The sequence below is a fragment of the Diadema antillarum genome, unplaced genomic scaffold, assembly GCF_040938485.1.
Source record: "Diadema antillarum isolate AM-2024a unplaced genomic scaffold, OU_Dant_1.0 scf00000053, whole genome shotgun sequence".
NCBI lineage: Eukaryota > Metazoa > Echinodermata > Echinoidea > Diadematoida > Diadematidae > Diadema > Diadema antillarum.
The window spans coordinates 2061202-2076474 of record NW_027270942.1 but is presented as its reverse complement, the minus strand read 5'-3'; the positions used below and the strand labels follow the sequence as shown (position 1 = coordinate 2076474).

The window sequence follows — 15273 nt, the reverse complement described above, 5'->3', positions numbered from 1 at the left end:
TTGCACATGTAATATTTCTGTACAAGTCCCGATTGAGAGCGTACATACAAAGACAAACGATTCTAGTGTGCAGTAAAGAATACTGTCAGTAATCGATGTAAAACGCCCTCTCACGTTTGCAGCAGCTTAACCGGCTCTGTTGTTTACACGTACCACTGGCAAGGAATGCAAACTACGTTTTTGCCCTTTCTTACTTTCTTTGCCGGGAAAATGAGTTGATAATAGTTATCCCTTTATATATTTGTCTCACCTTGCTTCCTTTCATTTTCCTTGTCTATTCACATTCCTTGTTTTTCTGTGTATGTGTCTATCATAAGATAATCATAATGGTTTATATATAGGTCTACGTATATTATACTCTCATTTCGTTTTACTTTACATTTTTCCCTGGTCGTCCAAGAATACTAATCTTTTACAACCTTGCTTGTGCATTTGTCTTCTTTTTTTAAGCTGGGAAACATTTAGCCAGTTTGGATTTTTGCAAATCTTTGGTTGTTCTCTCCTGGGCAGAATGCGAAGCCTGAACTTGAACACTAAAGCGGAGACGGTGATCGGTCAAGCAGTTGGCACCACCAGGTCATGATGGGACTTGAGGTCCATACGACAGTGCCTTTAGCGTGGGCGCGACCGTAACGTCTTCTTATGAGAGGGTAGACAGAACCCGGGGTGATATGGTATGTCTTCAGAAGGTATACGTTATTTTGAAACACGCAAATTCCCTATATCTATAAACATACTGAATTCCCTTATTCCGGAAATGAAGTAAATTTTGTTATTCCGACAATGCCGAAGATTCGTTCATCGGCAACAGTGATCGGAAATGAAATGAATGGTCGTTATTCTGAAGGTTCGTTAATCCGAAAATGAAATAACGTTCCTTATTCTGAAAAACTGAATGATCTGTGGTGAAGAGGAGGAAGGATGGTTTTGTTGAAACTTACGTGATTCAAAGTTCCTTTAAATATCATGTACTCATGTTAGGCGTTATGTATACTTTGTATTACCTTATAATTATGGAAATGAAATCATTTTGAATTGAAAATTGAATGGCATACGGAGGAGAAGAAGAAAATACAGTGTATTACTTTTGTTTTCATCAATATTGTGTAACATAATGATTACACGTAAGATTGTATTCTACTTTGCCAATAAGTATGCATATTGCCTGTGTTTACTTTATGTGTATTTACATACATGGCTCTGTATATGTGGTGTTTTCATTAAATTTCATTCCTTAATATTCTACCATTTTGTTCTTTAGCTGCAACATCGTATCTTGTAACTGAATAAAGTTTTTTTTTTCGGAATTGCGAGCTTCATTTCTGTTTTCCGATTAACAAACCTCTGATTTTCATTTTCGGATGAACGAACCTTCGGACCAACAAACATTTTTTTTTTCGTTTTCGGATTAAGGAACCTTATCGCACTTTCAGATCAAATAACTTTTTAGAATAACGAACCTTATTTCATTTTTTGGATTAATGAAACGTCAGAATTATGAAGCTTATTTCATTTTAAGAATTACGAACATTCGGCATAGGGAACCTTCGGAATAACGAACTGTAACCGACGAAACACTTGCAGAGCGTTGGTCTTGAACGCAGACGGGATAGACACATCACAGATCAATGGGGCTACATACAGAAGGGCTTCAGAGACGTTGTCTATTATACTCCTATTTAACATGTCTCCTCTATTAACCAGTAGAACGCTATGACTGGTTTGATGTGAATGATTATGCTATAATACAAAATAATACTGACAGTGAAACATCCGCTCTTAATGAGCGCATCAGCACGATCCCTTATGTCACAAGCCAAGAAAAATGCTCTTGCCTGTGCAAGTATAACGCTGCAAAAGGAGTTTCAGAACATCTGGGGGCGTTTCATCAACGAGTTCGTCGGAGGTTTTCACCGACAAATTTGCTATCAGCCAATCAGACGCAAGGATTTCAGTAGCTTTTAACAGTTGTCAGTGTAAATCACTGACAAAAAGTTTCATGAAACGGTCCCCTGGTCTTGCAAAGAGGCAGATGAAAATTAATTTAGACAAATATGTGCCAACAGTTACGATAGGAGGCTGTATACGGACCCCAGTCCTCCGCCTCCACCTCTCCTGAACCCAGCAAGAGATTACCTTAAAGTTCATGGGGAGCATCGACATCATGCTCGGGACCGTCCGGAGTTGTGCTGCAAGATCACCATGTATAAGGGCACGGTGAGATGAAAACAGGCACATCACCTCGTCGAAACAAAAGTGCGCTGTGCGCGAGGTTCGAGCTGCATCCTCTGCCACCGACAGCACTCTCCAACTTGTGTCAAATACGAGGGGGGGGGGGGAATCTTGGGGTCACAAGTAATCCCATAACCACCAATCATCGACCATATATTTGAAACTAGTGTCCGAACATACAACAACATACATTTTGTATCTACAAGTACTTTGTATCTGGTCTTCTTTTCTTTTCTTTTTTTTCTTCTTTTTTTTTTTTGCCTTCTTTGTGACCTGTAGTACTTCGCCCCTCCCCATCAGGAGGGCGCACAAGGAATTTCGTGACGAAACTGGAAACAAAAGTTTGCTTTTATCATCATCGGCAAAATAAATCTTGTAAAATGTCACTATTAGGAAGCCCTGACGTGCACTGAGTGAAAAATCTTGTTACATTCCGATACAACTATTTCATAGTTTACTAGATAGGAAGCCAGTATATGAGAGGAGTGAGTAAGGTTGGTTTGAATGAATGATAAGAAAACATGAAAGAAGGAGACAATGGAGACAGAAATAAAAGAGGTGAACGAGGAGAGAAAAAGGTAAACACAAGGGAGGATGTGGAGATAGTAGAAAGAAGGACCTGAAATCTAGAGAGAGTTGGAGAAAGGGGAAGGAAAGAGAAATGTGTGATAAGGTTGATAAGGTTTAAGAAGTTTAACTGGATACCAAAGCATCAATGTTTGGGGAATATTACTTACATTTTTTAAAGCGTTTATTCAGGTAAATTTGAATTGTTAAGTTTTTGTAGATTTTTTTTTCTTGTAATGGTTCATAAACAACTAATATGTTCAATAAGCAACGCAGATGAAAACATCGCATGTTGTATGTGCCTTGTATCTCCTACACTCTTGATATTATGAAGAAATTTTTAATGTATAAATATATATGATAATATGAATCATAACATATGTATATATATAATATATCTATATATCTATATATATATAACATATTATGTATATATATGTATATATACATACATATATATATATATATATATATATATATATATATATATATATATATAAATGAATAACAGCAAATAATAGTTTCTGCTCGGAGTCATAAGAAAGTATAGATTCACAACAGTAGGTCAATATAAACTCCGTTGAAGACGTAAATTTGACGAATTTTCGCCCATAGGGCTTTGTCAAGTCAATACATTTGACACTTTATTTTGAAGCAGATCAAAATAAAAGATGCGTCGTCACTGTGATGGACGCGCTACCATCACAGTGACGACGCATCTTTTATTTTGATCTGCTTCAAAATAAAGTGTCAAATGTATTGACTTGACAAAGCCCTATGGGCGAAAATTCGTCAAATTTACGTCTTCAACGGAGTTTATATTGACCTACTGTTGTGAATATATATATATATATATATATATATATATATATATATATATATATAATTATACATAATTATGATCGCTGGTAAAATTTCAGGAAGTCAGATTTATCGAGCCTCATGGTCAGGATTGAGGAATTTGCATTCATAAAGGGATACATCCAGCATTAACATTGTTCTTTTATCATTTATCTCCTCACGCTACTCCCTCAACCCCCTCAAATAAGAACAACCTCCATTTGAATGTTTCCATGGTTGCTCTGTAACAGTTGTACTAAAAAAGAAGAATGAAAAAGCCTAATCGGTTGGTATGTCAACAAATGTACATTCCATTTACTCATGTATTTGTACATGATATTATTGATTATGACTGATTACCATTGATTCAGTGATATTCAAAATGTTGATTGTTATTCATCCGCGTTCAGATTTTAAATCTATTGACCTTAGTGTTGTGTTGTGTTGCTAGCACTTGAAGATCTTTGCGAGAGGGGCAACTATGGGTGGATGTAATATACTTGTTTTCCCCGTCATTGTATTCTCTTTGAACGAATACTATTTTCTACATTGTTGCATAATGTCCATCTTTGAATAATGTTCAACGTTTTCGGAGCTCGAATAGTGATCCGTTATGCAACAGCCATTAGAGTGCATACATACCTTATTCCATTATTTATTGTAATGTAGTAACACGTAGGCTTACAAGCACATCCACACTCTTTCAATTCACATCAATCACACACTCCTTTCCTAATAGCTTTTATTTTATGTAACGTTGTATTTCTTTTCAGGATCGTCAGCGCTGAGTAGTTATTTCTAATTAAGGATATCTCTGAATACACAAGAAGAAAATACAGGCAAGTATGATATTTGGGGATCATATTTCTGACACTTTATTGACGACATCAAGTCAGTGGAGGATTTCAGTGATTTCTGTTTCCCCTTTTTCCAAGGGGTCAAATTGAAAACGATTGATTAGGCAGACGTAAAATCTTGCAGCAGTTTTCTCTTTTTTCATATTTCTGTTTGGTTTGATTCTTGTAGAACCACCTATTCGGTGTAGAGCATGAGGTTGGGTGAGAGGAATCCCCTGCCGGTAACCAGACCCCTGGTGGCGCTGTTGAGGATCGCAGAGTAGACGGAAGAGGGCGACATATTTGGAGAAGATGCGAGGGTCAGAGCAGCAACACCTGTTTTAAGACAAGAGGGTGAAGTTATTAATGTCGACTGGTGATGGGGGAGAAACACTGCAAATCATTAGGACGCTTAGCCAGCCCAGGACGAGAATGCATGATATATTTTCTAAATTAACTGAACATTTCAATCCTGAATCGTTAGCCTCCCCTCCACATTTCGTTTCATTTCATTTCATTTATTATTAAAGTTTCCACACAAATCAGAGTGTGTTGTGTTTACAACATTAAAAATTAAGTATCAAACGCCTAACATTTTCAATTTGGACAATGTTTCATGTTCAATAAATACCAACGATCACAAATCTTGATTTGTATATTAATGCCACCCAAAGCTGATAGACAACACGTAATGGTCAATCAGTTGAACAACAGCAGCAACAACAAAATAATACAGAACAAAAAAAAAATGAGACAGCCCAAAAGATAAAAGTAGGTAAAGAGGATTGGAAACAAATGGGGTCTATGTCATACCGGAGACATGGGGGCAGGCCATGGAGGTACCGCTGATGGTGCTGGTGGCACTGTCGGATCCCTTCCAGGCGGAGGTGATGTCAACACCAGGAGCGAAGATGTTCAGGCAGGATCCGTAGTTGGAGAAGTAGGCACGGGCGTCGGTGTTGTCGGTGGCTCCAACGGTCAGGGCCTGTTCACACACAAGCAAGCAAGTACATTAATACTCATCTTCAAACGCACAAATTAATTATAGTAACATAATCACACACACACACACACACACACACACACACACACACACATGAATAAGCGGAAACAATTATTTGTCAACGACAATTTTCTGGTGCCTACGTCATTCGTCTAGTACTACAAGAATTCAATATACATTTAGTGTTATGCCACATTCAAGATTTGAGGTCAATAGCTATCAGTGATTTAAGCTGCAGGGGTGCATGAACATAAATTTAAATTTAACATTCTGCCCACTGCATGATTTACACCATACCTGAATCAAATGCATGAATGTACATGTACTTACTGTTCAGAGCAACACATGCTTTATGATCAAAACATACATCATAGACTTCCTCGTAACATCGATTTAAAGAGTTTAATCGGAAGAACGATTAAGCTTTATTTTCACACATTTTAAAGTAAGTCCATCATCAGATAGATCAAAATAAAACCGCTTCAGTGTTCCGTCACTTCTTGCATAACAAGGAATATTAAGGAAGTAATGCTTAAAATATCCAATATTATCTTATTGTTTTGTTCTTTTTTTACCAGGTTTATAGTTGCAAATAATCTCAAATTGAAAAGAATGGAGTAAGATGGTTTTGCGATCAAAATTTTCATTGCATCCTATTAAACAGTGCAAAGTATTTCAAAAAGGAATTAAGAATATAAGGCAGCGACAGTGAATGAGATGGAGCAAGAATCAATACTCACGTATCCGGACCTGGCGGGGGAGGTACCACAGGCATCCTCGTCGCTGTTGCCAGCGGCAACCGAGACGGTGAATCCGGCGTCGTACATGCGCTTGACGGCAGCGTCGGTGGTAGAGGAGGCTCCTCCGCCAAGAGACATGGACACAACTCCGGGCTTCTGGCCGTTGGACACAACCCAGTCCATACCTTTCATTGAAGCAAGGAATACAATTCTAGCCTAATTATTGTCACCTGTCATAATCAAACCTAAATGAAATCTAAGTTAGTTAAGACTAATCTATGTAATCACAAAATTTATGATTATATATAGTATATACATATAGTATATATATATATATATATATATATATATATATTATATATTAATTTATGATTATATATAGTAAATGTAGTTTATTGCTACAATTGTATAATTTGTCAAAATTTGTGACAACCTCTGTAACAGCAAGGGAAAAATCCAACCTTCTGATAAAGTCATTTTTGAAGTTTAAATGCATCTCAAGTAGTTAAGAAACTTGACACTAAAGCGCATTAAATACAAGATCTAAGAAAAAACACACACCATGATAATATAAATTTACGGAATGTATGGTGAAATTCACTGAGATGGAGCTTATTGTGAACATTCCTTTGAATTCATCAAAATTACATCTTGTTTGCAATACTAGTAACTGTAATACACTTTTAACCGAGACGAGACAGGGTCAATGTCATCACAGTGCATTAGACATGTTGGTAAGCAGCACTGCTGCTGGATGTTGGTAAACTCACCGTCAACGATTCCAGAAGTAGAGCCAGAGCCAAGACAGCCGAGAACGCGAATGCCGTAGATGTTGGCGTATTTAGCGACACCATAGTTGGTTCCGGCGACGGTTCCAGCGCAGTGGGTACCGTGTCCGTTGCAATCGATTCCCTGTATGGGAGGCACGAGAGAACAAATTGATTGATTGATTGATTGATTGATTGATTGATTGATTGATTGATTGATTGATTGATTGATTGATTGAATGATTGATCGATCGATTTTATTGTTCAATCTGTAACACAAAGTCTAGTGAACAAAGTGATTGAGTAGAATATAACAAGTGTAACAGGCAAGTGATTTTAAAAAGTACGACATTTTCCATGATAATACAAGATGGAGACGAGCAGGTGTTATTTCATGCTATGCAAACTTAAGAATCGCATGAACCTGCCGTTCAAAGGATAAACAACTCAAAATACAATGTCAGAATATACCATCATCATAATCCGATTCAAACTCTAGACGAGGATCAAAGTGGCCTAAGAATTAGTTTTCTACAACAAATAATGAGATACTCTACAGTCACCACTCACAGAATGGAGAAAGAAAATGAAGAAAAAAGGCACAGCGGTGCATTGTGAAAAAAAAAATGTGAAAACTTCGTGTGAAGATGAGCTGTGTGTAAGTGATACATGTATTGAATGTGTCTTTTATGTTCATGTTTGTTGTGTAGGTAAATTAATTGTACATTATGGAAAGAGCGAATACATATCCGATAAATTAAAAACTAATTTGAATATAACTTTGCTCTGCCTGCAGTTGACGTAATTACAAAGTGATACTCACGTTGTTGTTACCAACAGCGTCGTAGGCGGCGACAGCACGCCCGCCGAAGTCGTTATGGGTGGGCCAGACACCGGTGTCGATCACGTACACGTTGACGCCACGACCATTGTCTGAAAAAAAAAATGTTAGAAACTTATTAAAACGTAAACTTAAACATAAGCGTTTTGCTGATTAGGACTGCTTTCATAAGGTCAATCATGCTGGACGGAAAGCATTTTACGACATATATATCTATGCAAACAAATACGTTTAAAAGGTGCACTTGTTGATTAGCCGGACAGCAAGAATAATTCATTCATATTTGTCATATAAGCTATATGAAATTGCGATGATAGAATCAGATCAAGATACTTCTGTCTGAATTCTTCAAATTTTCACTACTTCATTCGTAGGATTGTCAAAACGTTAATAAAGCACATTACATTAGATTGCTATCAGTTATTTGATCACGATCACAATGGGAGCACCATAACGGGTGCAACTTTGCACCTTTCAGACCAGAAAGGTGCATTTACACCCATCAAGTGCTCCCATCATGACACTGCTCTGAAAGGTGCAAAGTTGCATCCGTAAAGGTGCTCCCAGGGGGACATTGTTAAAGGTGCAAAGTAGACCCTATTTTTCTTAGGGTGTAGGCCTATACGGAATTCAGCTAGAACGGGAATCAGAGAGAGGAGGATTCTTACTGGATGGGGAGTAGGTGTTGTCGAGGGGAAGGTACCTCTGGTCGATACGGTCAAGGCCCCACGAGGCAACAGCCTGGGTGCGGACCACACTGTCTTCTTCCACGTGGACGACGCCCTCAAAGCGACGCAGCTAATGAAATCATGATAATGAAACACGTCTGTATTCTATATTGATAAATATGTCATTTTCATTGTATTAATCATCTTGTCTTGCCATTTTTCTTCTCTCGCAACTAACCTTACATGAGAAAATGTGTTCATATTGTAATCATTATTTTTGTCCTACTCAGTGAATACACGGGTGGCAAATATTTCACCAGAAATAATTAACCGTATTCCTTTCACGCTATCTTTGTTCTTTATCGAGTTATTTCTCATACTTTACTTTTCGAAGAGACAGCTATGACATTTTTATTTCTTAAAATATCCTTGTATTCCTAACATGCCTAAATTGTAAAGTCACGTGAATGGATCACGGTGTTTTCTAAAGGGAAAGAAAAGATTGATAATCAAAATCGTGGTGGATTTTACTATTACTGCCTGATTACTATTATTCTTATTGCTTCACAAAATATCATGAGAGACTTACGAACTCGACGGCGTCATCACTGAGCTCGACTGAGAGGGTCTTCATGTTCTTGAAAGACTTGAGGATCTTGGCGAGCTTGAAGCGGCGGCTGGCGAAGGCGGCGGACAGACGACCACCGAAGTCACCGACGTCGAGACTCTCCTAAAATCAAATGATTTTTGTTGTTGTTGATAGAGATCAAGCCTTGCAAGTGTCGAATGGCAGTGAACGAGGGTCATTATTTTTCATAATCAAAAGTGGCCGTTGTCTTAAACTGACCAGTGGACTTGTTCACTGTCAAGCACACTTCCCTTTTTTCTTATGGTTTGAAAGCTCAATCAAAATTTCGAACCCCAATTAATACCATGTCGGAAGTACACGAAATCGAAAAAAGCGCACTATTTCGTGTTTGCTTCACACGGCATCCTTAGTGAAATCAAAGAATACACAGACAACATTAAGCTACAAACCATGAGAAATAAATACCCCCCCCCCCCTTAAAAAAAGTAGACCATAATGCTCTGACGAGTCCAAGTCGATGTTAAATGTGATAAAAAGCAAATCATTGTGCATTGTAATTATTACTGAACCTATATATCTCAAGATCAACAATTAAATATAACTTTGCATGCAGGCACATCATTTGTACACTCTTCCTAAACAACCGAAGGTGAGACATTTAACAAGAGTTCCAGAAAAATACTTATTTCTGTTATTCTTTAAAGTTATTTCGAATGAGGTTTCGAACGGGAATAGGCGGGGCGTTCTCACATCGATGACGACGAGGTACTTGTTTTGGATCTTCTCCGCGACGCGTTGGAGAGGAGCGATGCCGTAGGCGGCGGCCACGAGGGCGGCGAAGAGGCAGAGAGTAAGACCACGCATTTTCTGGATTTAAGAGTTGAGACAAAGATTTTTCTCAATCAATATAAAAAAAGAAGATATTCCACTGATATATCAGTTTAGATAAATTTGTAAATCTCAAAAACTCACCTGAGCAAAATTAATTGGAAGAGGTCAGTCATGAATGTAATAAAACATAATGTTGCACATTAATGATAATTATTGAACGAGCCTGTATGACGTCTACTCGGTTATGGAATTTTGACTACGATCTGCACTGGTAATGTTGGGTGAATTTATTTTCTACTATACTAAATACACCCATATACCTCACACGATCCATTGTCGAAGAAGTGTCATTGGATGTTCCAAAGATCCAAAAACATATTGGGATAAGTTTGAAACAACTGGTCGGAAATTCCGATTCTTAAGGCCATGAAGGCGGATCGCTGTATCCCATCTGACACAAAGGTGTCGATCCATTAAACTGGTATACTGAAATCAATACAGAGTACTGAAATTCTAGTGATCACTTACCAGTGTCTTCTTGATGATGGCTTGGAACCAGTAACAGAATCGTCTCCTCTTCCAGCTTTTATAGAGGATGAAAAGTCCGTCACCTGGTGGCTTCACATGTTTCTATAAGAGGATTAGTGATAAATGACGATCCATCGTTCCGGTTACGTCACTTTGATATTCTGACACGTACTCGCATATACCGCACTGACGTCAAAGACTATCATCACGTGTCTTTTTGAAAAAGAAAATTGGCCTAAAACAAAGACGTTCCTGCACGAGCCTGGATTTGTTTCAATGGAATGTATCGAAAGCCCTGAATGTAGTAACTTAACTTTTGTCAAAAATGATTGTAACCACTAATGTATTTACTTTAATCATGGGCATTACAAAATCATGGATATTAAACAAAACCTAAAATTATGTACGAGTGTTTCTTCAAACAGGTTGTTGCTGTTGTTATTCAGTTGTTATTCAGTGTCATTCAGTTTTGAATATCTAATAATAATCTAATACATACTAACAATTCATATACTGGTATCTTGTTTCATTTAAAGAAAACGAAATCAAATTAATAAGGGAGGGGAAAAAACTACGCTGCATTATTGCCGCCATTTTGGAGATTCTGGACAGACTGTCATCACCCGTCATGGACCGTTTTTTACGTATTGGTCATGCGGTCACACGAATGGATCATGTGGTAGTTTAAGGCGTCTTTTTTATTTTATCTCTTTATCTATTTTAATAATGTAACTTATCTATACCTTTGCCAAACCAAACAAAGTGCAAAGGGGTGGATGGAAATCATTGTGATTGGTGGGTAGGTTAGGTCTGATGTGAAACTAGACTGCTTCCGTGGTGTGAAAGCGTTTAAGCGTTTAAAGTGATATCTCATACATAGGTTGGCTTTCATGTGCAGCTTTTTAAGATGCATTTTTTCGAGGGCTGTCAAAACTTGCTTTGTCATGATAATTACACGTTTGTTTATAGGTAAACGTATCAAGATAAGACAACAAAAACGTTTTTAGTTTTGTAGAGTAAATTTGCACAGACATTGGTTTTGCGGTATTGATGTTGAAGACTTAATTTCGAAAGTAGTAGCAAAACGTGTGAACAGCAAGAGAAAACACAGCAAAAAAAAAAAGAAATACTGCAATATTAGATAATACAATAAGGTGCTAAAACGAAATCCACATACTGTTCTTGAGGTGCTGATGATGCTGATGAGCAAGATCAAGCAGAAATGTCAGGGCTCTAATAGGGTAAAGACATTTACCCTATTAGCTTTGGTGAAGAAATTTATATTGTGTAAGGTAAAAACAGAAGTCGGAAAAAGAACTCTTTCCTGTAGAGGAGTCCAGTGTTGGAATTGGTTAACTTATGATTTGAAATGTAAGCTCTCTGTCGAGTTTCAAACGAGCTCTTGATGTATATCTGCTGTAGCCTAAGCAACTGCCCAGGATTTTTTTTTTCTGTCTCTCCTTCTTTCTCCCTGTCTCTACTTGATATTGTTGAAATAACATGTTCCTCTATAGGGTATTTGCTCCGGTTTCCTTTTTTTTTTGCTGTACCTTTTTAATGTTTCGTTGTTTTTGTCGCTACCTGACACTTGTTCATTATTATTGTATATGCACTTTGTATGTAGTTCTGCTATTTTTATATTGTTCACGGATTTATAGAAGAACAGCTTTGCTGAAGCAAATTGCCGTGATTAAATAAGATAAACTGAAACTGAAACTGAAACATCATTATTAAAAAATGAAATGAGGAAATTAATAATAGACTAGTACGTTATTAAAATTCACTTTTGGCGGATATGTTGGCCCTGAGATGGTGATGTATGAGACCAGTTTTTGAAGAGTAGTGGAAGTGTATAGCCAAAGTAATGGCATATGATAATGCTAAAAATCAGAAGAAAAAAATATGCATGTATACCGTGTCAAGAGATGTAGATTTAGCAAATAGATGTTGACTTGACTTATAGTATATGGTAATTCATGGCACAAAAACGTACCACGACAATGATCTTAGTTATGAGTGTTATGATTATCATCTCACCTTAAAAAAAAAACTGTTCGTTTAGAACTTATGTTGGTTGACAAGATGGACAAAATTATCTTTCCCTCCAATTATCCTCTCAGAGCAATATTGTTGGGCAGGGATATAAAGTACCTCAATGGTTTTTCTAGCTATCGTTGATGGATTAAAAAATGTATATATGTCAGAGGAGGTCTGAAACAATTATTTGCTCCAGTCACTATTTGCCAGTAGACTCGTTATTGTGTACTGTATTATGCCTTACATGGGAGTCAGTTTATATAAGGCAACGTAAAGTGGTTAACGTTGCCCCGTACGTCGACAACCCGACTTATAATTTCTTATTCAACGTATTCACTCGTATTCAGCTTTTTAATTAATATTCTATGATCGTCCGAGAGCAACATGAATTCAGCAGTCATTGAATAATCAATTCATCTCGGCACATCTCATATCATTCTAAGTATGGCTGGCGTGACACACACACACACACACACACACACACACAAACAAACAAACAGACACACACACACAAACACACACACACATTTTCAATCATTTTGTGGTCCTCTCTCAAGTGGGCCCTTTAAATATATGAATGGTGTTGTTGGGAGATTTTTATTCATCTTTCTTAATTGATTAATTCTTGCGGCATTTTTTTTTTACTGCAACTGATTTACAAATTGCCCTTCATCGACGTAGATAATTATCAATAATTCAGTGTTTCAGAGGTAGCCGGGACAACAACAACAAAAAAAAAAGTCCTCATGGCTACATTTAAAAGACTGAAAAATCGGTGCAAATATTTCAATTTAACATTAACAATTAACAATCCTGAACTATTCATCATTCTGCCGTACGGAGAGCAAAGGTTATCAGAAATAGAGTAGTGCATAATTCACTACAGTGTGATACTTTTATTTTTTATAGGTTTTTTTTTTTTTTTTAATTCAGTTCGTCTGTCATATATACAGGGCTCCACAATAGCGGTAGCCCGATGACCTGGGTCTACTAGAAATTCAAGATTCAAGATGGATTGTTACTTTTGCTTTTATTTCGGGCCACTACATATCTTTCTCGGACCATAAAAATTTCAGATTTAAAGATTTTTATTGGCCCGATAATATATTGTGGAACTCTTTTCATTCCAAATAGCTTTACTTACCTTAATTTCTGTTATCACAGAAAGTGATGTCTAAATGTTTTCGTCGGAAACAAAATTAATAATTGAAATTGAAATTGAAACATATTTATACCGACAGAAGAGAGATACGCTTTGAGCAGACCCAGTGAGAGGATATTCAGATCGGTTTATTATCAATCCTCGAAAAGACCTAAAAACAAAGCAAAACAATACAATTCAAGTTAGAGTTTAAAGTTAATATACTTGAAATTTCATTGACGATTAATACTAAAATGAGAAAGGACTACTTTGTACTTCATACTCCGTAGTCTTAAAAATTAGACAGATGATTAATTGTTAGTCGGATTTAGTTTGCGAAATAAGCGCATAACCGTTTCACGAGCACTGTAATCCGTTTTATTTAACCGTCTGTTATCTCTGTAATGATGTGGTGGTGACGTTAGAGTTTAAGTATATGGTGCTCTTTGAAGGAACAGAAACACCTGGTGTCGGACGCGTGTCTTTGATTTTTTTCTTTGTTTTTCTTTTTGTTTAAGCAACTGACATTTTCTTTCATTTTTAAAAAGGATTTTGGTCTTGGATGTTGCCAAAGGCAATGCAAGACGAGATTTTACTACTGTGACATTCAAATTCTGAACCTTTTTGTTCTTTATGACTAGATCTTTAACATAAATGAATCGGACCTAGTTTAGGAAGTAAGGTGCATGTTCATGTACCTGATTGGCAGGCTAATGACTTGGGACTCTTCAAGACCACTTCAAAGACGTGAGAGCAATATTCTCTTATAATTATGTATTCCCCTCCTTCTCTTCACCTTACAATGTTAATGACAAAAGTAACTTCATCATTATTTGTACAACATTTTGGAGTTTTGCCGATTGATACCAGTACAAAGTAAGGTAGTGTATAGGTCTTTGGAGATTGAGAAATATTTTTAGTTGTAGGTATCAATTTATAATGTTTAAGTAGATATTACTCGTACTTATTTCAGTGGGTATGATGGAAATGCTTTGCAATGCAAATGAAAAGCCATAGTCACACGGCTATCAGATAATCATTTGCGGATTTCACCTCTTTATACTGACCTGGATAAAATTTATCCCCTTACACTCTAAAAAGTTTTCACCTTTTGTCACACTGGGAGCACAGTTACCAGTGTCGCACTGTGACCACATTTCCGGGTGCAACTTTGCACCTTTGAGACAAGGAAGGTGCAAAGTTGCACCTTTTAAAGGTCCCAACTGGTCTGAAAGGTGTTACACAAAGTAACAAAGTTACATCCGTAAAGGTGCTCCCAGTGTGACACAGGTGAAGGTGCAAAGTAGAACCTATTTCAGAGTTTATTGTGATGTGCAAAGCATAGTTGTTCAGTAGGCCCTATTAATTTTGTGGTCTGTACTTAATTGATCAAGTTCATCGCATTTGGTTACGTGTTTTGTTTTTATGTAGCAGTTTATTTGATTTCTGTTCCTAATTCTAAGCAGGGCAGGTTTTCATTATTATAAGCAACTAAAATACCGAGTGCCATTGTTCAAATGAGAATGTGTGAATCACAGTAGTACTGCAAATTAGTTACGCTATCAAGTACTTTTTGTACACTATTGAATATAAGAGTAATCCCCTCCTTGAATACCACCAAGCAAATGGAACGACGGAGGTTTCTTTGATAAT

At 37.0% G+C, this 15273-nt stretch overlaps 1 protein-coding gene across 1 annotated transcript; it reads right to left on the bottom strand.

Annotated features, from left to right (window-relative positions):
* Nucleotides 1-4671: 4671 nt before the first annotated feature.
* LOC139715684 (aqualysin-1-like) lies at nt 4672-9947 on the bottom strand. Its single transcript, XM_071627232.1, has 8 exons — nt 9834-9947; nt 9084-9224; nt 8495-8624; nt 7809-7918; nt 6989-7130; nt 6219-6403; nt 5289-5460; nt 4672-4811 (listed from the first exon to the last, which is right to left on the bottom strand). Exons 1-8 carry the CDS (start codon nt 9945-9947, stop codon nt 4672-4674), a joined length of 1134 nt encoding a protein of 377 aa, XP_071483333.1.
* Nucleotides 9948-15273: the final 5326 nt, after the last annotated feature.